The sequence below is a fragment of the Oncorhynchus kisutch genome, linkage group LG6 (genome assembly GCF_002021735.2).
Source record: "Oncorhynchus kisutch isolate 150728-3 linkage group LG6, Okis_V2, whole genome shotgun sequence".
NCBI lineage: Eukaryota > Metazoa > Chordata > Actinopteri > Salmoniformes > Salmonidae > Oncorhynchus > Oncorhynchus kisutch.
In genome coordinates, this window is record NC_034179.2 from 83,322,203 (window position 1) to 83,345,333 (window position 23,131).

General features: G+C 43.8%; 1 protein-coding gene across 2 annotated transcripts in view; it reads left to right on the forward strand.

The window, feature by feature from the left end:
• Nucleotides 1-19,455, forward strand: part of LOC109880756 (acid-sensing ion channel 2) — a 427,245-nt gene extending 407,790 nt beyond the window's left edge. For both annotated transcript variants that reach the window (XM_031827988.1, XM_031827987.1), the window contains 5 exons: nt 7,651-7,804; nt 8,623-8,714; nt 9,808-9,887; nt 15,748-15,816; nt 16,513-19,455. In XM_031827988.1, coding sequence (XP_031683848.1) covers nt 7,651-7,804; nt 8,623-8,714; nt 9,808-9,887; nt 15,748-15,816; nt 16,513-16,614 — 497 coding nt within the window. In that variant the 3' untranslated portion in view covers nt 16,615-19,455. The remainder of the gene's footprint in view (nt 1-7,650; nt 7,805-8,622; nt 8,715-9,807; nt 9,888-15,747; nt 15,817-16,512) is intronic.
• The last annotated feature ends 3,676 nt before the right edge of the window (nt 19,456-23,131 follow it).

Genomic DNA, 23,131 nt, shown 5'->3' on the forward strand with positions numbered 1-23,131 from the left:
GACATCACATAACCCTGAATAATGAGGTTACAGTGTCTGGATACTTGGTTCTTTCAACGATACCTGGTTCTTTCAGCGATACCTGGTTCTTTCAGCGATACCTGGTTCTCTCAGGCAACATGGGTTGGGGAGAATATCGGACTCATTGGAAGAAAGCCAATGTTTCCCATATGTATGGCTTGTTAACATAATAATGGCTTTATTATTATTTTTCTTACTATTGATGGCATCATGCTCAAGGCCAATAAAATTGTTGCTAATATGCTTCTACCTATTTATTTATTTTCTGGTGCTGCTACGATGCTGTCCTGCAAGACTTGGCAAAGACCAACCACGGAGAGGAGAGCTGGCATTGAACTTTTTTGTTGAATCTTGACGCTACCCACCGCACCATTTGGAAGTTCATCGAGGCATTGCAACGACAGCAGCAAGGAGGTGAAATGAGAAGGGAGCAGCAACTTGCTGGCATTCCACCACCATGTCAAAGACCCTGCTACCACAAGCAACAGAAGGATCTGAAGTCGCTGGTTGAGAAGTAGCCAACACGACGACTCTGATGGAGTCTTACCCGAAGAGCGTTGCCTACACTTTCAAGTAGCAGTTGTGAATACTCCAAAATCCATCTGAGAGAAATGAGCACCTAGTCTACTTGGACACTTCTTCAAGTTCAACCCTTTCAATGACTCCAAAATCCTTATGAGACCAGAACACTAAGCACACTCTTGGATGATTTGTTTGTTTTTATGGCACTTCATTGTCATGTAGCCTACTAATATTTTAGGCCTACTTATTTTTGCCCCATCATTTTTTATATTTGGCTAAGCTTTTTTGTTGATAAGTAAATGTTTTATAGTAAATAGTTGGTGTTAGTGGATGGTGTAAAAACGAGAGAAAACCAAAAGCCATGATTTAAAATGAAAATAGATTGTAGGAACTAGATATAGGTCTAGATATAGTATAGGCTGTTTTTAGCCTTCAGCCTTTAATATAACCATATGAATGAATTGATATCCACCCAGTGGTCAGTTTTTTAGGTACATCCATCTAGTACCGGGTCGGACCCACCTTTGCCTCCGGAACAGACTGAATTCTTTGGGGAATTGAACCGTTGCTCAATTGGTATCAAGGGACCTAACGTGTGCCAGGAAAACATTCCCCATAACTTTACACCAACGCCACCAGCCAGTACCCTTGACACCACGTGACTCACTGTCTGTAGGATGGTGTACCGAACAAACAATATTCTAGCCATATGAACACATTTATTTTAGGCTATAACTGAACCAATTTCTGTAGGCAATATTGTCTATACAACAGGGATCATCAACTAGATTCAGCTGCAGGCTGATTTTTTTCTTGAGCGGATGGTTTGGGGGCCGGAACATAATTACAAATCATGTGTAGATTGCAAATTGACCGCAAGAAGCCCAAACAAATATGTTTGACTAAAACATTTCAAACCTAACATTTGAATACGATGTGTCTCTTTATTACGCATGGGAATACTTAGGAAAATATTTCTTAAATTAAAATCTCTTGGAGCTGATTTCCTGGTGTTTTTATAGTCTTTGATGTCAACAATGAAAATGTATTAAAAAAAATGGGGGGACAAATTTGACCCATGGACCACCAGTTGGGGAACCCTGCTGTACAATATTCTGCCCATATGTACAAAAACAATAGCCATACATGATTTAATGAAAAGCAGTAAACATACATATTTAATAACAGACTCATGAACAGAATCAGGCATTAGTTAACATACACAACATTGTTTCACATTCTTTAATAACAGACTCATAAACACAATCACACAACAGGCTAGAGTGCAGGCTGTACAGCGCACTTCACAGCTTCCCCGATGCTTCACAGCTTCCCCGATGCTTCACAGCTTCCCCGGTGCTTCACATCCTCCCCAGGAAACTCGTAGTCTCAAGTGGACAAAAGAGTAGTGTTGGTGGTAAAATAGTATGCGTTGCTGCAGTACTTCGTATTAATAGAATACTTACTGGGAGTGCAACACCTCCCTCTTCCTCTCTCTCACTCATCCTCTTGCTGTTGCTGTTTGGTTGATTCGGGATAAACGATTTGACATCATAGCATTCCTGTTTCTCCATGGGCTAGGGGACATAAATATAGCATGAAGGAAAGGCATAGGTACATTGTGTCAACACAAGTGTCTTATCAATTCCCAAAAGATTTGACACATTTTGTATTATTGATCATTCATAGAGAATACAGAGGTTCTCTCGTTTTGCTGGATGACCCTGGTATTTAGGATTTGCTCAGGTGTTTTTTTTTCCTCTAGAAAAGCCAGGTCTAGAAGCCTCCCTCGGTTCATTTTACTTTCATACTGTACTGTATAGATTACAAATAAGGAATCTGTGTTTATCTGTGTGTGTTGAGAGGAGGGGGAGCTGTATGCATTCACATATAGAATAATCATTCACATACAGTGGGATCATTCACATACAGTAGGATCACTCATATACAGTAGGATAATTCACATACAGTAGGATCTCATTTTGTGCCTAAGCCCATCTATATTGAACTGTTATTTTCTGTAAAACTGGGATATTTACTTTTTATTCTCACTTTCTCCTTCGTCTAATTTCTTATCTTAATTTCTTATTATACAATAATGTATACCTTTACTTTTACCACAGACTCATACTTTACTGAAAGGATAAATGAAAATCAGATGAGGCAGGACCTTGTTTCCTCTAAACTTTATTTTTTTTTACTTTTTATGAACTTTATTGAAAAGTGTGTATGTGTTTTGTGTAGTAGGGGTGTCTAACTCCCCTGCTGATATCATTATTAAGGGGAGGCGTTCTCTCATTCTGTTAACTACTGGGCGACATACACACACAAACACTGGCAATTATTACGCTTTGGCCCTGGCTCGTCCATTGTAATTAGGCAATGTGTCTCAAATAAAGAGGATATGAAGCCAAGGTATGCTATACTGGGACTGTGGAGAGTTAGAGCTAGAGTACCCTCTTGTGCTTGGTCCAGCCTGGCCAGCTCCCTCCCGCTCCCTCCCTCTCGCTCCTCCTGAATTGGTTTTATTTGAAAGGCCTGTGCTTATTCCATCCAAACACACAGACCCAATAATTCTATGCAAATCAGTTCCTAGTTAGACTGTGAACCAATTTGATATATCCACTGCACCGTTTTCACTTAGTAAAGTTTGAAGTTGTTCTTTTTCTAAACCAATGTGTCAGTCAGGAAGTTTGGGAGACAGAAACTGTTTTAATGGAAGACAGCTGCATCTGTTCTCACTGGAGGGTCCTGTGACTAGATTACAGAGGAACACAGAAATCTTCTCTGTGCCTAATTATACACACGGAGGAAAACACAGACATTTGTTGTCCTGTGAAATGTCGACTTGGATAGCATTGCCCACAGTAACGTGATCATACAATCACATTACTAGCGTAATCGTTTTAGAAATGCGGTCTCATTGCAGGATGAATGACAGAAGATCCTCTCATCTCACATAAAGGTTTTAAACCAAACATACAATAAAAAGGATTAGCTCGTCTCTGGGTTGAACAACTGCTAGCTTAAATATAACATTCTGTTCACAGCCAAAGACAGTTTAATGGAGTGTTAAGTCATTAAAAACACTGTTTCTTAATAAGCTTGGAAATATGAAATAAAGCAGATGATTTGGTTAGAATTATTGTTTTTGACAGAGATGAGACGGTGGATAGAGAGAGAGAAATAGAGAGAGAAAGACGATAGAGGGAGAGAGAGCGAAGGAAATAGAGAGAGAGGTAGGGAAGAAGAGGAAAGAGAGTAAGATTGTGATGTGGGGAGAGAGAGAAATAGAAAGAGGGAGGGAGTGTGTAAATCAGGGTTATGAATGCACACTGCTACCCGGATCCAATAACCCCTTATTTGAATGAGAATGAAAAGCGACTGAGGTGCCATATTGAATTTCCTGTTGCAATTACGTGACCACTTGGCCCTGAAGGCTATTAGTAATCCAAGGGAGACTCCGCCCTGCCCAGGGCGAGCTGGAAAGACTGCCATACTATTGTCATAGTGAGAGATTAGGGTTGGGAGATCAGATTTGATATTTTTATGCATTAACGGAACCTAGCAACAGGCTAGAATGTGTTGAGAATGTGAGTGAAACTGGTTATTGTCAGAGGAAATTGATTTGGATAGGACCAGATAGATTAGACTAGTATTTTTATACTTCCAGGAATGGATAGAAATGTCTGGAAAATTCATAAAACATTCCTGTGTATTTCATGAGGGCATTTACAGTGTCCACAGTTGTTGAGGCTAGTAGTTCATTTATAATCGGTAGAAACTATGAGAATAGAAAGGTTCAGAGCTTTTGTGAAGCATCACAGCACCGTTAAAAAAATATATGGCAAATAGAAATCAAACTGTATGAACATTAGAAATAGATCAAATCAAATGTGTATTAGTCACATGCGCTGAATATAACAACAGTAAAATGCTTACTTACGAGCCACAACTAACAATGCAGTTCATATTTATTTATTTAGATATATGTATATTAAAACAATAATAATACAAATAAGAATAAGAAATAAGTGTAACGAGTAATTAAAGAGCAGCAGTAAAATAACAATAGTGAGAATATATACAGGGGCGTACCGGTACAGAGTCAATGTGCGGGGTCACCAGTTAGTCGAGGTCATATGTACATGTAGGTAGAGTTATTAAAGTGCATAGATGATAACAACAGAGAGTAGCAACGGTGTAAATAGTCTGGGGAGCCACTTGATTAGATGTTCAGGAGTCTTATGGCTTGTGGGTAGAAGCTGTTTAGAAGCCTCTTGGACCTAGACTTGGTGCTCCTGTACCGCTTGCCATGAGGTAGCAGAGAGAACAGTCTATGACAAGGGTGGCTACCCTCTGTAGTGCCTTGCAGTCGGAGGCCGGGCAGTTGCCATACCAGGCAGTGATGCAACCAGTCAAGGTGCTCTCGATGGTGCAGCTGTAGAACCTTTTAAGGATCTGAGGACCCATGCCAAATCTTTTCAATCTCCAGAGGTTTTGTCGTACCCTCTTCACGACTGTCTTGGTGTGCTTGGACCATGTTAGTTTGTTGGTGATGTGGACACCAAGGAACTTGAAGCTTTCAACCTGCTCCACTACAGCCCTGTCAATGAGAATGGTGGCGTGCCTGGTCCTCTTTTTCCTGTAGTCCACAAGTATCTCCTTTCTCTTGATCACGTTGAGGGAGATGTTGTTGTCCTGGCCCCACACGGACAGGCCTCTGACCTCCTCCCTATAAGCTGTCTCGTCGTTGTCGGTGATCAGGCCTACAACTGTTGTGTCATCTGCAAACTTAATAATGGTGTTGGAGTCTTGCCTCGCCGTGCAGTCATGAGTGAACAGGGAGTACAGAAGGGGGCTGAGCACACAACCCTGAGGGGCCCCCGTGTTGAGGATCAGCGTGGCGGATGTGTTGTTACCTAACCTTACTACCTGGGGGTGGCCCGCCAGGAAGTCGAGGATCCAGTTGTAGAGGGAGGTGTTGAACCCTGAGCTGTAGTCAATGAATAGAATTCTCACATAGGTGTTCCTTTTGTCCAGGTGGGAAAGGGCAGTATGGAGTGCAATAGAGATTGCATCATCTGTGGATCTGTTAGGGCAGTATACAAATTGGAGTGGGTCTAGGGTTGCTGGGATAATGGTGTTGATGTAAGCCATGACCAGCCTTTCAAAGCACTTCATGGCTACAGACGTGAGTGCTACGGGTTGGTAGTCATTTAAGCAGGTTACCTTAGTGTTCTTGGGCACAGGGACTATGGTGGTCTGCTTGAAACATGTTGGTATTAGAGACTCGGTCAGGGAGAGGTTGAAAATGTCAATGAAGACTCTTGCCAGCGCATGCTTGCAACACACGTCCTGGTAATCCATCTGGCCCTGCAGCCTTGTGAATGTTGACTTTTTTAAGGTCTTACTCACATTGGCTGCAGAGAACATGATCACACAGTCTTCCAGAACAGCTGATGCTCTCATGCATGTTTCAGTGTCATTTGCCTCGAAGCAAGCATAGAAGTAGTTTAGCTCGTCTGGTAGGCTCGTGTCACTGGGCAGCTCTCGGCTATGCTTCCCTTGGAGAGGTTGAGGGTAGAAGAAGAACAGGACTAAAAACAAACATAATATAACTATTGTAAAATAGATTGTGTCCGTAAAAGGTCTATAGTGTGTATAAGCCAGAAGTAAAAGCCTAAGTGTTATTGTTCGTTAATTTACTCCAATTAGGGGAGGTGTGATGGGGATAGCGGAAAATAATAAAGGAAATATATTTTTAAAGGTATATGTATGTATTTATGTGTGTGTGTGTGTGTGTGTGTGTGTGTGTGTGTGTATGTACAGTACCAGTTAAAAGTTTGGACACGCCTACTCATTCAAGTGTTTGTCTTTATTTTTAATATATTCTACATTAGAGAATAATAGTGAAGTCATCAAAACTATGAAATAACACATATGGAATCATGTAGTAACCAAAAAGGTGTTTAACAAAATATATTTTATATTTAAGATTCTTCAGTAGCCACCCTTTGCCTTGATGACAGCTTTGCACACTCTTGGCATTCTCTCATCCAGCTTCATGAGGAATGCTTTTCCAACAATCTTGAAGGAGTTCCCACATATGCTGAGCACTTGTTGGAAGCTTTTCCTTCACTCTACGGTCCAACTCATCCCAAAACATCTCAATTGGGTTGAGGTCGGGTGATTGTGGAGGCCAGGTCTTCTGATGTAGCGCTATCATTTGTTTTCAACAGGACAATGACCCCAAACACACCTCCAGGCTGTGTAAGGGCAATGTGACCCTTATAAGGAGAGTGTCCTTATAAGGGTCAAATTGCCCTTACACAGCCTGGAAGTGTGTTTGGGGTCATTGTCCTGTTGAAACCAAATGATAGTCCCACTAAGCACAAATGGAAAAGCATTCCAGGTGAAGGTGGTTGAGAGAATGCCAAGAGTGTGCAAAGCTGTCATCAAGGCAAAGGGTGGCTACTTTGAAGAATCTAATATATAAAATCACATTTTCACTTGTTTAACACTTTTTTGGTTTATACATGATTGATTCATTGTTTTGCTGTCTTCACTATTATTCTACAATGTCAAAAATAAAGAAAAACCTTTGAATGAGTAGGTGTGTCCAAACTTTTGACTGGTACTGTACACATTTACAAAAAATAAAAATGATTGGAAATGATAAATACAATTATATTGATGGAAGCTACAATCTATCTGCAATATTAAATCTACCCCATAAAAAAAATATCAGTAGCAATTAGACTAACCACCCTTCAGTATGTACAAATAGATCATCCTGGAGGCAGAAGGATCAACATTTATTTTCTCCCATCATTATGTATTTAGTACACTGTCCCAGGTAAAACATGTATACTGTTAAATAGACACTGACATTTCTGCTTAAGTGCATCAAGACGTACGGCCATTCTGAAGTATATACTGTAGGGAATGCTGTTGAGATGGGTGTGTGTTTGTGTGTGTACCCTCAGTTGCCCTCAAACTAAGGTCAACTCTCCCTCTCCTCTCTCTCCCCATCCTCAACCATTACCTCTCTTCCATCCATCCCTTCATCCTCTCCTTCATGTCTCCCTCTCTTCTCTACTGTAGCCAAGTTGTCAATGCTGGAGAGTAGCAACTGCATCTGTAGGACACCATGCAACATGACACGCTACAACAAGGAGCTGTCCATGGTCAAGATCCCCAGTAAGACCTCAGCACGCTACCTGGAAAAAAAGTTCAACCGCTCTGAGAAATACATCACGTAAGTACCTGCCTATAGGAGGCTCCAGAGGGACAGATGAATGCATTAGAAGGAAAAATGTAATATACATCAGCCTACAGTATCACATATATTAAATGTAGTGATAGTAAGGAGGGTGTGGGTGGAAAGTGAAGATATTACACTGAGATGTCTTTGACGCTCAGACTCATGGGAAAGAGAACTGGGAGCCTGCTATTGAAGAGATCCGTCATGTTATCATATAATGGGATTTTGATGATAATAACAATAGGCATTCTCTAGTGGATGCAGTCATCAGTTGAGATGCTACTCTACTAATGACATTGTATGGGACATGTGGTTCAGTGTGGAAGAATAAGTACCCTTACTTAAGGCTATAGCTATAGCAGGTATAGTATGCCCTGTATGTCTATTTCCCCTTGACTGAAAGATTAACACACTATTGCTATAGCAGGTATAGTATTCCCTGTGTCTATTTCCCCTTGACTGAAAGATTAACACACTATTGCTATAGCAGGTATAGTATGCCCTGTATGTCTATTTCCCCTTGACTGAAAGATTAACACACTATTGCTATAGCAGGTATAGTATGCCCTGTATGTCTATTTTCCCTTGACTGAAAGATTAACACACTTTGAAAAGACTGATGGTTAATAAAATGTTCAAAAAATACAATTTAAAAAAACGGATGTGTTTAGACTGATGACCTGAAGAATGACTGATGACTTACCAGGTCATTGATTGATAGTTAAATAGGATGACAATATCAAGATAAATGTGTTGTCTTCTCTTTAACATGATTGAAGTGTTATCTGATCTTATCGATGTCTCTCTTTCAGGGATAACATCCTAGTTCTGGATGTGTTCTTTGAGGCCTTGAACTATGAGACCATTGAGCAGAAGAAAGCCTACGAAGTGGCAGGCTTACTGGGTATAGTCAACTCTCTAGCTATTATCTACCTATCTTCTTCCCCTCTCTCACGCGCACGCTCTGGCTCTCGCTCTGGCTCTCGCTCTCCATCTCCTCTCTCTCCATCTCCTTTCTCTCTCTCCATCTCCTCTCTCTCTGTCCCCATCTCCTCTCTCTCTCTCTCCATCTCCTCTCTCTATCTCCTCTCTTGCTCTCCATCTCCACTCTCTCTCTCTTTCTCTCTAAATTTCAAATTAAGATACATTTAATTAAATAAAAAAGAAGATCATAAAAAGAAAAAGAAAGAATGGCTAATATATAAGAACAACATGTACATGGATGACGGTTATATACTATATATTACTATATAGTGTATATATTACTGTCAGTTATATTCAATGTAAATACTTCAGGGAATTAATGGTTATGGGAAGTCAGGCTATGGCAATCATCCTCAGGCTATGGCAATCATCCTCAGGCTATGGCAATCATCCTCAGGCTATGGCAATCATCCTCAGGCTATGGCAATCATATACATACTGTATCTGTCAGTAATATTTGCGGTTTCTCCCTCCCTCAGAATAATGTCATTAGTAAATGCACAGAAGTTGGGAATTGATTGAGATATTTTCTTGAAAAATATTAGCTTATTCGGGAGTATTTCTCAGGAAAAAGTGCATCTCTGTCTCTACCTCCCCTGTAATGCAGTGACCACATAGACGCTCTCCTTTGGGTAGCCATGTCTTTTTGTGTCTCCCTTTTTCTATAGCCAGTTGGTGTTCCCTGAGCCTGTATTTGGTCAGGATATGTATCTGTTTTGTATCTCTGACAGAGTAGAGATATTCTGCATTTTTGTATTCTGTTTTGAGGGCCAAATAGCAATTTAGTTTTTCCTGTATTTTTGTTTCATTTTCCCAATTTGTCAAATAGGAGGTTTTCATTTCTGTAACAATGTGATTGATTTCCCTGTGTGTTTGGATAATATAGTTGTTTAGTGTTTTCAATAGCTGGCATAGGGAATTCTTTTCAGGGTTCAGCTCTTGGGTTTCCAGTGCTTGCTAGCTGTCTCTCGCGCGCACGCTCTCTCTCTAACTGTTTATTGTTGATCTTCCAGGTGATATAGGTGGTCAGATGGGTCTGTTCATCGGGGCCAGTATCCTTACCATCCTGGAGCTATTTGACTACGCCTATGAGGTCAGACATAGAACACACACCATGTAGAAACTTCCAAAGACACACGCATTATCAAACACTCTCACAGACAGTTATGTTTGGCGGAAGAAATAAGAACTAAAAAATGAATAACAATTCATATCAGAGACACCTGCCTAATAGGTTACACACACATTTCTCCACAGACTCAAGGCCAATCACACACACACACACACATATTCACATTCACATTTCAATTGTTGAGACGAAAGAGCCTTGCCATATATCTGTCTGGGCTGAGTGATTGAGGTGCGTGATCAGTCTTTTTATTAAGTCAGCTCAGCCGTTGTCTCTCTCTCCTACTGCTTTGGTCTGCTTGGAGCTCTGCCAAGGACAAACCAGTCATTCTGTGCCCTCTGGGCTTTAGAGGTACACATGAAAAGTCCTTTTTCTCAAACCTTTCTCATGTTTTAATGGGGAGCCTGTGCGGGGTGTTTTGTCAGACAAAGAGTTCTGCTGCTCTGGCTGTGGTTTTAAAGACCGCCACTAAAATAACAGCCACGGTGATGTTTGGCCTTGAGTCAAGATATTATTACATATGCTGATGCCTAGTCACTTTACCATGCCTTCATGTACATATCTACCTCAAATACCTGGTGCCCCTGCACAGTGATCCGGTTCTGGTACTCCATGTACATATCTACCTCAAATACCTGGTGCCCCTGCACAGTGATCCGGTTCTGGTACTCCATGTACATATCTACCTCAAATACCTGGTGCCCCTGCACAGTGATCCGGTTCTGGTACTCCATGTACATATCTACCTCAAATACCTGGTGCCCCTGCACAGTGATCCGGTTCTGGTACTCCATGTACATATCTACCTCAAATACCTGGTGCCCCTGCACAGTGATCCGGTTCTGGTACTCCATGTACATATCTACCTCAAATACCTGGTGCCCCTGCACAGTGATCCGGTTCTGGTACTCCATGTACATATCTACCTCAAATACCTGGTGCCCCTGCACAGTGATCCGGTTCTGGTACTCCATGTACATATCTACCTCAAATACCTGGTGCCCCTGCACAGTGATCCGGTTCTGGTACTCCATGTACATATCTACCTCAAATACCTGGTGCCCCTGCACAGTGATCCGGTTCTGGTACTCCATGTACATATCTACCTCAAATACCTGGTGCCCCTGCACAGTGATCCGGTTCTGGTACTCCATGTACATATCTACCTCAAATACCTGGTGCCCCTGCACAGTGATCCGGTTCTGGTACTCCATGTACATATCTACCTCAAATACCTGGTGCCCCTGCACAGTGATCCGGTTCTGGTACTCCATGTACATATCTACCTCAAATACCTGGTGCCCCTGCACAGTGATCCGGTTCTGGTACTCCATGTACATATCTACCTCAAATACCTGGTGCCCCTGCACAGTGATCCGGTTCTGGTACTCCATGTACATATCTACCTCAAATACCTGGTGCCCCTGCACAGTGATCCGGTTCTGGTACTCCATGTACATATCTACCTCAAATACCTGGTGCCCCTGCACAGTGATCCGGTTCTGGTACTCCATGTACATATCTACCTCAAATACCTGGTGCCCCTGCACAGTGATCCGGTTCTGGTACTCCATGTACATATCTACCTCAAATACCTGGTGCCCCTGCACAGTGATCCGGTTCTGGTACTCCATGTACATATCTACCTCAAATACCTGGTGCCCCTGCACAGTGATCCGGTTCTGGTACTCCATGTACATATCTACCTCAAATACCTGGTGCCCCTGCACAGTGATCCGGTTCTGGTACTCCATGTACATATCTACCTCAAATACCTGGTGCCCCTGCACAGTGATCCGGTTCTGGTACTCCATGTACATATCTACCTCAAATACCTGGTGCCCCTGCACAGTGATCCGGTTCTGGTACTCCATGTACATATCTACCTCAAATACCTGGTGCCCCTGCACAGTGATCCGGTTCTGGTACTCCATGTACATATCTACCTCAAATACCTGGTGCCCCTGCACAGTGATCCGGTTCTGGTACTCCATGTACATATCTACCTCAAATACCTGGTGCCCCTGCACAGTGATCCGGTTCTGGTACTCCATGTACATATCTACCTCAAATACCTGGTGCCCCTGCACAGTGATCCGGTTCTGGTACTCCATGTACATATCTACCTCAAATACCTGGTGCCCCTGCACAGTGATCCGGTTCTGGTACTCCATGTACATATCTACCTCAAATACCTGGTGCCCCTGCACAGTGATCCGGTTCTGGTACTCCATGTACATATCTACCTCAAATACCTGGTGCCCCTGCACAGTGATCCGGTTCTGGTACTCCATGTACATATCTACCTCAAATACCTGGTGCCCCTGCACAGTGATCCGGTTCTGGTACTCCATGTACATATCTACCTCAAATACCTGGTGCCCCTGCACAGTGATCCGGTTCTGGTACTCCATGTACATATCTACCTCAAATACCTGGTGCCCCTGCACAGTGATCCGGTTCTGGTACTCCATGTACATATCTACCTCAAATACCTGGTGCCCCTGCACAGTGATCCGGTTCTGGTACTCCATGTACATATCTACCTCAAATACCTGGTGCCCCTGCACAGTGATCCGGTTCTGGTACTCCATGTACATATCTACCTCAAATACCTGGTGCCCCTGCACAGTGATCCGGTTCTGGTACTCCATGTACATATCTACCTCAAATACCTGGTGCCCCTGCACAGTGATCCGGTTCTGGTACTCCATGTACATATCTACCTCAAATACCTGGTGCCCCTGCACAGTGATCCGGTTCTGGTACTCCATGTACATATCTACCTCAAATACCTGGTGCCCCTGCACAGTGATCCGGTTCTGGTACTCCATGTACATATCTACCTCAAATACCTGGTGCCCCTGCACAGTGATCCGGTTCTGGTACTCCATGTACATATCTACCTCAAATACCTGGTGCCCCTGCACAGTGATCCGGTTCTGGTACTCCATGTACATATCTACCTCAAATACCTGGTGCCCCTGCACAGTGATCCGGTTCTGGTACTCCATGTACATATCTACCTCAAATACCTGGTGCCCCTGCACAGTGATCCGGTTCTGGTACTCCATGTACATATCTACCTCAAATACCTGGTGCCCCTGCACAGTGATCCGGTTCTGGTACTCCATGTACATATCTACCTCAAATACCTGGTGCCCCTGCACAGTGATCCGGTTCTGGTACTCCATGTACATATCTACCTCAAATACCTGGTGCCCCTGCACAGTGATCCGGTTCTGGTACTCCATGTACATATCTACCTCAAATACCTGGTGCCCCTGCACAGTGATCCGGTTCTGGTACTCCATGTACATATCTACCTCAAATACCTGGTGCCCCTGCACAGTGATCCGGTTCTGGTACTCCATGTACATATCTACCTCAAATACCTGGTGCCCCTGCACAGTGATCCGGTTCTGGTACTCCATGTACATATCTACCTCAAATACCTGGTGCCCCTGCACAGTGATCCGGTTCTGGTACTCCATGTACATATCTACCTCAAATACCTGGTGCCCCTGCACAGTGATCCGGTTCTGGTACTCCATGTACATATCTACCTCAAATACCTGGTGCCCCTGCACAGTGATCCGGTTCTGGTACTCCATGTACATATCTACCTCAAATACCTGGTGCCCCTGCACAGTGATCCGGTTCTGGTACTCCATGTACATATCTACCTCAAATACCTGGTGCCCCTGCACAGTGATCCGGTTCTGGTACTCCATGTACATATCTACCTCAAATACCTGGTGCCCCTGCACAGTGATCCGGTTCTGGTACTCCATGTACATATCTACCTCAAATACCTGGTGCCCCTGCACAGTGATCCGGTTCTGGTACTCCATGTACATATCTACCTCAAATACCTGGTGCCCCTGCACAGTGATCCGGTTCTGGTACTCCATGTACATATCTACCTCAAATACCTGGTGCCCCTGCACAGTGATCCGGTTCTGGTACTCCATGTACATATCTACCTCAAATACCTGGTGCCCCTGCACAGTGATCCGGTTCTGGTACTCCATGTACATATCTACCTCAAATACCTGGTGCCCCTGCACAGTGATCCGGTTCTGGTACTCCATGTACATATCTACCTCAAATACCTGGTGCCCCTGCACAGTGATCCGGTTCTGGTACTCCATGTACATATCTACCTCAAATACCTGGTGCCCCTGCACAGTGATCCGGTTCTGGTACTCCATGTACATATCTACCTCAAATACCTGGTGCCCCTGCACAGTGATCCGGTTCTGGTACTCCATGTACATATCTACCTCAAATACCTGGTGCCCCTGCACAGTGATCCGGTTCTGGTACTCCATGTACATATCTACCTCAAATACCTGGTGCCCCTGCACAGTGATCCGGTTCTGGTACTCCATGTACATATCTACCTCAAATACCTGGTGCCCCTGCACAGTGATCCGGTTCTGGTACTCCATGTACATATCTACCTCAAATACCTGGTGCCCCTGCACAGTGATCCGGTTCTGGTACTCCATGTACATATCTACCTCAAATACCTGGTGCCCCTGCACAGTGATCCGGTTCTGGTACTCCATGTACATATCTACCTCAAATACCTGGTGCCCCTGCACAGTGATCCGGTTCTGGTACTCCATGTACATATCTACCTCAAATACCTGGTGCCCCTGCACAGTGATCCGGTTCTGGTACTCCATGTACATATCTACCTCAAATACCTGGTGCCCCTGCACAGTGATCCGGTTCTGGTACTCCATGTACATATCTACCTCAAATACCTGGTGCCCCTGCACAGTGATCCGGTTCTGGTACTCCATGTACATATCTACCTCAAATACCTGGTGCCCCTGCACAGTGATCCGGTTCTGGTACTCCATGTACATATCTACCTCAAATACCTGGTGCCCCTGCACAGTGATCCGGTTCTGGTACTCCATGTACATATCTACCTCAAATACCTGGTGCCCCTGCACAGTGATCCGGTTCTGGTACTCCATGTACATATCTACCTCAAATACCTGGTGCCCCTGCACAGTGATCCGGTTCTGGTACTCCATGTACATATCTACCTCAAATACCTGGTGCCCCTGCACAGTGATCCGGTTCTGGTACTCCATGTACATATCTACCTCAAATACCTGGTGCCCCTGCACAGTGATCCGGTTCTGGTACTCCATGTACATATCTACCTCAAATACCTGGTGCCCCTGCACAGTGATCCGGTTCTGGTACTCCATGTACATATCTACCTCAAATACCTGGTGCCCCTGCACAGTGATCCGGTTCTGGTACTCCATGTACATATCTACCTCAAATACCTGGTGCCCCTGCACAGTGATCCGGTTCTGGTACTCCATGTACATATCTACCTCAAATACCTGGTGCCCCTGCACAGTGATCCGGTTCTGGTACTCCATGTACATATCTACCTCAAATACCTGGTGCCCCTGCACAGTGATCCGGTTCTGGTACTCCATGTACATATCTACCTCAAATACCTGGTGCCCCTGCACAGTGATCCGGTTCTGGTACTCCATGTACATAGCTCCATTCTTGTGTATTTTATTCCTCTTATATTACTAGTTTTCTTTTTATTATTATGTTTTAACTCTGCATCGTTGGGAAGACCTCGTAAGCAAGCATTTCATGGTAAAGTCCACACCTGCTGTATTATTTATGGTGCCAATTATAACAGTTCAAATTCAACTTAAACTAAATTGGTCATAAGTTACCACAGCATGTAAAAAGCACACTTCATGAATCATTTTGTGATACTGTGTATGTCCTGATGACCCTGATAATGTGTGTTACATATATATGTTGTCAGGTGGTGAAGGACAAGTTGCTGGACCTACTGAGCCGAGACGACGAGGAGGAGAGCCACGGAGAGGACGTGGTAAGGTCATGAGGTTAATCAGATGACAAACTGGACTGTCACACTGTTTGGAAAATGTTTTATATTGTATTTATGGCTTAGCATCCAGCCAAACCTCAATATGATTTATGTTATTCTGTGCCAGACAGCTATCCCAATGTAATTCTCAGTTATTGACAAGAAAGGAGATGAGATCTCTCCTACTAAATCTTGTCAAAATGTCACTCAGTGAATTTTAATTAACCAGGTAAGTTGAATGAGAACACATTCTCACATACAGCAACGACCTGGGGAATAGTTAGGGGAGAGGATGGATGAGCCAATTGGATGATTAGGTGTCCATGGTGGCATGAGGGCCAGTTTGGGTATGTAGCTAGGACACCAGGGTTAACACCCCTACTCTTACGATAAGTGCCATAAGATTGTTAGTGACCACAGAGAGTCAGGACACCCTTTTAACATCACATCTTAAAGATGGCACTCTGCACAGGGTAATATCCCCAATCACTGCCCTGGGACATTGGGATCTTTTTTCAGACCAGAGGAAAGAGTGCCTCCTATTGGCCCTCCAACCAGATGCCACTTCCAGCAGCATCTGGTCTCCAATCCATGACAAACCCTGCATAGCTTCAGTGGCAAGCCAGCAGTGGGGTGCAGTGTAGACGTGGCATGTGTATAAGTGTACTACACGCATATGTGTGTGTCACCCTACCTCAGAGTTCCTGTGACCCGATGGCTAACCACTCGGAGGCCATCAGCCACACGGTGAGCGTCCCCCTACAGACCACCCTGGGCACGCTGGAGGAGATCGCCTGCTGAGCCCCCAGCCCAGCTCCACACACACACCAGGCAAGGCCACTGTGAGCCACCACCACACAGGGAGCATAGTGAGCAGCAGCCTCTTCCATAGGCTACCAGGACAGAATGATAGTGACTTTGGTGGGGAGGATGGGTGGCTGGTCAGAGGAAAGGGTGGCTGGGTTGGGCTAGACTGGGCTGGACTGGGCCTCCCCTCCACACTGTTACTGCAGCACTAATGGGGATTAAGGAGCTGTCACCTGGACTTACTGGTGCTCTCTGTTACTGGAACTGTTACTGTACTGCTGGAGGAGGACAGCCACCTCCCCTCCTCCTCACGTGCTCATCTACCTGACTCATAGGTCTTCTCCAGTTCACAGACAGACAGACTGCACTGTAAACCTAACGGGAAGGGACTCATCTCTGTCCTAGACATGTGTATTCACTAGTCACCCATCGGTCAGTCCTGCCAGACATTGTACCATAACAGTTGCTGTGAACTGTCCAAGTTGCATGCGCTGCTTCCTCTCGGAGACGGTTTCTCTCTTTGGTGATGCTGATTGGCTGACGCTGGACTGCAGTGTTGCTTTACTGTACATTTGCCCTGTCTCTCTTTCTCTCTCTCTCTCTCTCTCTGTCTCTCTCCGTCTCTCTCCGGGGCCTATGTGATGAGGCCAGCTATAGAAATAGAATGTATAGATTGAACATGGTTCACTATAACATATTTCATATGACACATCCATCTAAGGCAGTTTCATTTTGTTGATGCACTGTTTTCTTAGGCGGCAAGTTGTATATCTACGGGAAGGGCTGTTGGGACTGTATTTGCATTCATATTGGGAAAACATGAGCATTCTAAAGACTCAATTCCAAAATGACTGTTTTGCATTCGGTTATTTTCTTAGTTGTTTAATGCATCCGTTCTATTGATTCCACTCCTATCAATTTACCACAAGGTGAGTACCCCGAGGGAAGGCAAGGTACTGAGCTGCTTCTTAACAACATATTAAACAGGTGCCATATTCCTATGTGTAAACTCATGTAAATGATTAAACGCTTGCCTCTTGGCGGCAGCGCCTCAGTGGGGTAAAAGCACTCATTGATGACTGAGGCTGAGCCAAAACCAGAGAGGTGGAGTATGACATTGTTTACCTGGCAGGATACAAGCAGAGTACAAATGTCGCTCATAAATGAACATGCTGGGGGGGGGTATTTTCATTTCAGCTGCATGATGTGGGTGTGTTGTCTGGTGAGAACTGACGGACTCCCAACTCATCATAGTTTACATAATGGACTTGGCCCTTACATAGAGATAGCCCAGCTAGAAATTGAATTGAATTGAAAATGGAATTTCCATGATAATCACGGTTCTATTAATGGAAATAATGTTTGGACGATAATAATTGCACTGATGTAGATTCAGATGAGGGGAAATTATCTTCTGATTCATTTGAGGATACAGGGTGTGTTGTATTGTGGTGTTAATATTGGTGTTGTAGTACGAAAAACCAAAACGGTACGAGACAGTGTTCTGTCCTGTCTACAGTGGATATGTTATTGAAGAAGGACTTACATGAACCGACTTATGACTGGTTGACATTTTGATTTGACGCAAATACAAATTTGCTAACAGAGCAGGATAATAATTCAAATAATCAAGCCCAACATGTAAAGCCTGTCGTTTGCTGAAACGGTAGCCTGCAGACTTTGCCGGGACTATTGTCCATCTCTGACTGAAAGACACAATCTTTGTCAAATTGGAGGTGATTTTAAGCCGATAGCCCCAACCAAACACATTTAATAACCAGTTAAAATCAAACTCACCAAACCATGGGTGGTGTGAAAACCACAGGAGGTGTTTTTCTGTTCTCAAAAAAAGTGACAAAGGACTATCCAAAACCATGACATGAAACGCTGACTGGTCTGAGTCCAACTCAAAAAGGATTTGGTTTGCACTTTATGTTTCGTTAACACCCCTCCCACCTAGTGCCATCACACTAAAAAGGGGGGCCATATTGCATCACTATGATATGACGAGTACATCCATCCAGAGTAGCATATCAATTAGCCATGATTATCCAGACAGGCGGCAGGTAGTTAGCGTGTTGGGCCATTAACCGAAAGGTCGCTGGTTTGAATACCCAAGCCGACAAGGTGAAGAATCTGCCGATGTGCCCTTGAGTCAGGCAGCTAAACCTAATTTGCTCCAGGGGCGTCGTACTGCTATGACTGACCCTGTAATACAACACATTTGACTGCATCTATCCGGTGTATGTGACAAAACTTCTACTATGTCATCGTTATAATGTACAGTACAGGTGGGAATGATCTCCAAGTGCTTTGTGAACTATGATTTCCTGTCTGTTGTTGACCTGCTGTGTGTAATTTAATCTCTCATGTATGGCTTATCATGTCTCCTTTAGCAGTGACCTCAGCCATCTCCAGGGGTGGACTTGCCATCTGGCATTTGCCCGAAATGCCAGATGGGCTGGTTCATTTTTAGCCTAGTGGGCCTGTCTAACAGAAAATTGTTACTTTGCTAAATTATCATTATCGTGACCTTGAGGAAAAATATGGACCGGTGTGAGGACCTCAAGGAAAAACATGGGCCGGTATATTGCAAATGCAAGAGCCAATTTCTGGTCCCAGTCCTCCCCTGCTTCTCACCTACTGTATAGATCTGTCCATGGAGAGAGGTGAACTACTATGGGACACATACTGAGTCTCAGTGAAAATGCCACTGGTTGTTTCTTCTCTTTTCGTTTCTATTGTTATTGCAGGACTGCTTTTTCATTTTGTGATGCAGCGTACAGTATGTGTTTTTAATGTGAAACGATTAATAAAAAAAAGGTTTTGCTGCGGGTCCTGTCGTGTTTGCCTTCTTGTGTAGACGTATCACTCATTTCTTCATAGCTTTGTAAGAGGATCCATCGTGCAGACCACAAGCATAATACTCTGTCATACAGTGCTTGTGGTTTGTGGGGTGGGGTGGGGTGGGAGCTTGGGAAAAGGCATCAGTGCCTACAGTGTGTTGTGGTGCTAGAAATGTAAAAGGGAGATCCTATTTCACTCTGACATCTCTACTACACAGACTTAATGTGCACTGAAATGTCCTCATCTCAGCTCCCAGTGATAACAGCAGTCAGGACACCAGAGGACTCTTCCAAGCAGAGCAGTACTAGTAGACAGACTGAGGGAGAAAATTCACTTGAAAGCCATTTTGTGCTGCTGGTCAGGTTCTATTTTGCATCAGCACTCTCCAGGAACTCCTGCCAGCTATTTGCTCTGTCTGTATCAAGAGCTGTGTCTGTGTCTTCCCTCTGGGTGCCCTTTTGTTCCATTAATTCAAGTCTTATAATATTAGAGTTCAACCCCAGGATCTACAAATCATATTATTTATGGATGACAACATCTTACACAACACAAATGTTATGCAGTTAATTTAGCTCATGCTGCTGATACAGTGAATTGTCTGTGCAGTTACTTGTAGAGTATTGCCAGAAAAAGCAATCTGCCAGCACACGGTGACCTGAGAATATTTACAAATTGATTAGGTTGATTGATGTGTAATTAAGGAACTTTGTTACCTGTATAGATTTTTTGGGTGAGGATGTTTTGTTCAAACCAGGGTTAAACAGAGAAAACCTGTGTGTGTTCATGACTTTGTGATGAAACAATATAACAACCATTTTTGCCCAGGAGGTACAGTATCAACACATGAGCCAGTGTCTAAGCTGCAGTGCCCTCTCAGAGACAGAGACAGGCCTGGGTTCATCCGAAGTTCACTGGGCATCTTTTCGGCTTTAGACAGACATTGCCGGAGGTCCTTCGGTGGAGACTGTTTTCATGCAAGGCAGGGTGGAAATGTAGAGGCAATTTGCCACTGCTTAGAAACCTTGACACAGTGGCCTATAGATTTGTACAAAGTGAATGCATAGTGTGAGGCAGCAATTCTAGATCATCATAAAAGACCTAATTAGGGCTTAGATCATGAGACTGCTGTTGTTATCATTTTTGTTTACCATGGTGCTTGATATTTCTTTTGTTGCATAGAAATTGATTTTAAATAATATGTTGGTAATGTTGAATATCAATATTTTGCAAGCAGCACATGAGAAAAAATGTTGAATCTATCACATGCAACACATCTATTCAGGCTCTGACAAACAAGAAGGTGTGATGGGTCCACACTCAAAATTATGTCGCATAAAGAAAGCTTACTTCATTTTTTGATTTATTATTATTTTCACAGAGCGCGATAGTCCCCTTTTGATTATCTATTCAAGCTCTGCTCAGAGTTAATTCATTTCCACATGGATAGAGATACCATCAGGCAGCCGAGAAGCTGGAGGCAGAGGGTGGGGAGTTACAGAGGAGGGAGATAAGGTGAGTGGGGAAGATAGAAAGACATGGGGAGAAAAAGAAAAGTCAAGCTGAACAAAGCCACTAGTACAGGTCAGGCCATGCAGTTATCATAGTTTGCTAAATACAAATAGGCAGAAGGAATATATCAACATTACAAATTCAAAACTCTTGTGTTGTGCCAGTCAGTCCACAAACTGCCAGAGTGAGAAGCAATGAACCTGAGATACACCACCGTATTAGCGTTTTCAAATACACTACATGACCAAAAGTATGTGGGCACATGCTTGTCGAACATCTCATTCCAAAATCATGGGCATTAATATGGAGTTGGTCCCCCCTTTGCTGCTCTAACAGCCTCCACCCTTCTGGGAAGGCTTTCCACTAGACGTTGGAACATTGCTGCAGGTTCTTGCTTCCATTCAGCCACGAGCATTAGTGAGGTTGTGCACTGATGTTGGACGATTAGGCCTGGCTCGCAGTCGGCGTTCCAATTCATCCCAAAGGTGTTCGATTGAGTTGAGGTCAGGGCTCTGTGCAGGCCAGTCAAGTTCTTCCACATCGATCTCGACAAACCATTTCTTTCTGGACCTTGCTTTGTGCATGGGAACATTGCCATGCTGAAACAGGAAATGGCCTTCCCCAAACTTGCCACAAAGTTGGAAGCACAGAATCATCTAGAATGTCATTGTATGATGTAGTGTTAAGATTTCCCTTCACTGGAACTAACGGGCCTAGACCGAACCACAAAAAACAGCCAAAAGACCATTATTCCTCCTCCGCCAAAGTTGACATTTGACAGTATGGATTGGGGCAGGTAGCATTCACCAAGCATCTGCCAAACCTAGATGAGTCCGTCGGACTGCCAGATGGTGAAGCGTGATTCATCGTGCTCCAGTCCAATGTTGGTGCGGTTTACACCACTCCAGCTGACGCTTGGCATTGCACATGGTGATCTTAGGCTTGTGTGTGGCTGCTTGGCCATGGAAACCCATTTCATGAAGCTTCCGATGAACAGTTCTTGTGCTGACGTTGCTTCCAGGGGCAGTTTTGAACTGAGTGTTTTTATGCACTACGCATTTCAGCACCTGGTGGTCCCGTTCTGTGAGCTTGTGTGGCCTACCACTTTGCGGCTGAGCCTTTGTTGCTCCTAGACATTTCCACTTAACAATAACAGCACTTACCGTTGACAGGGGCAGCTCTAGCAGGGCAGACATTTTAGGAACTGACTTGTTGGAAAGGTGGCATCCTATGACAGTGCCACATTGAAAGTCAGTAAGGCCATTCTACTGCCAATGTTTATAGAGATTGCATAGCTGTGTGCTAAATTGTATCAGTTGTCAGCAATGGGTGTGGCTTTTATAGCCGAATCCAATAATTTGAAGTGGTGTCACATACTTTTGTATATATAGTGTACTTACTCGCACAACTGATATTGGTACCATAATAGCATTTCTTATCCAAAGACAGCTTAAGGTATGAAAACTTTACATTTCCTGTTTATCAGAATGTCTGCCATTTGCTTCCAGCTTGGGATCGAAGGAAAAGTTCAAACTTGAGTCATACAACTCGAAATCATCCGTTATTTACATTACACTATTTCAATTTCTCCCTGTTTGTGACTCACCTTGGCAGAAGTTCATCCTTCATGCCTGAAACCACATTAATTCCTTTATTCAACGTGACTCACTTGTGGTTTGTCAAAATGAATGAAGGATTTGTTCATCAGGCCATGACAAATAACCTCCACTATAGATAGGAACTTACCTGCCACTGGGCACAGATGTCATTTCAACGTCTAGTTTTGGTTTAAATTGGGTTGAGTTGTCAACTAACATGAATTTAACTTGAAATCAACAAAACATTTCACCATGTCATTGGATTTAGGTGGAAAAAAGAAATTCCCTGACGTTGATGACTTTCTGCAAATCCAATCAGTTTCCCACTGTGATTCATCATCATCGCATTACTTTTTTTGTTAAAATGAGCGAGGAAACAACGTTGATTCAACCAGTTTTTCCCAGTGGGCAGCCTCATACTGCTCAATGTATTGTCCGTGCCTTTACAAACACCTCAGACAGTGAGGACTAGTTAGATAGCAGGTGCCTGGGAGACTGCTGTTGAATAGGGTGACTTTCTCTCAGCCATGACCACGTCACTAACCAGCCTGTGCTTA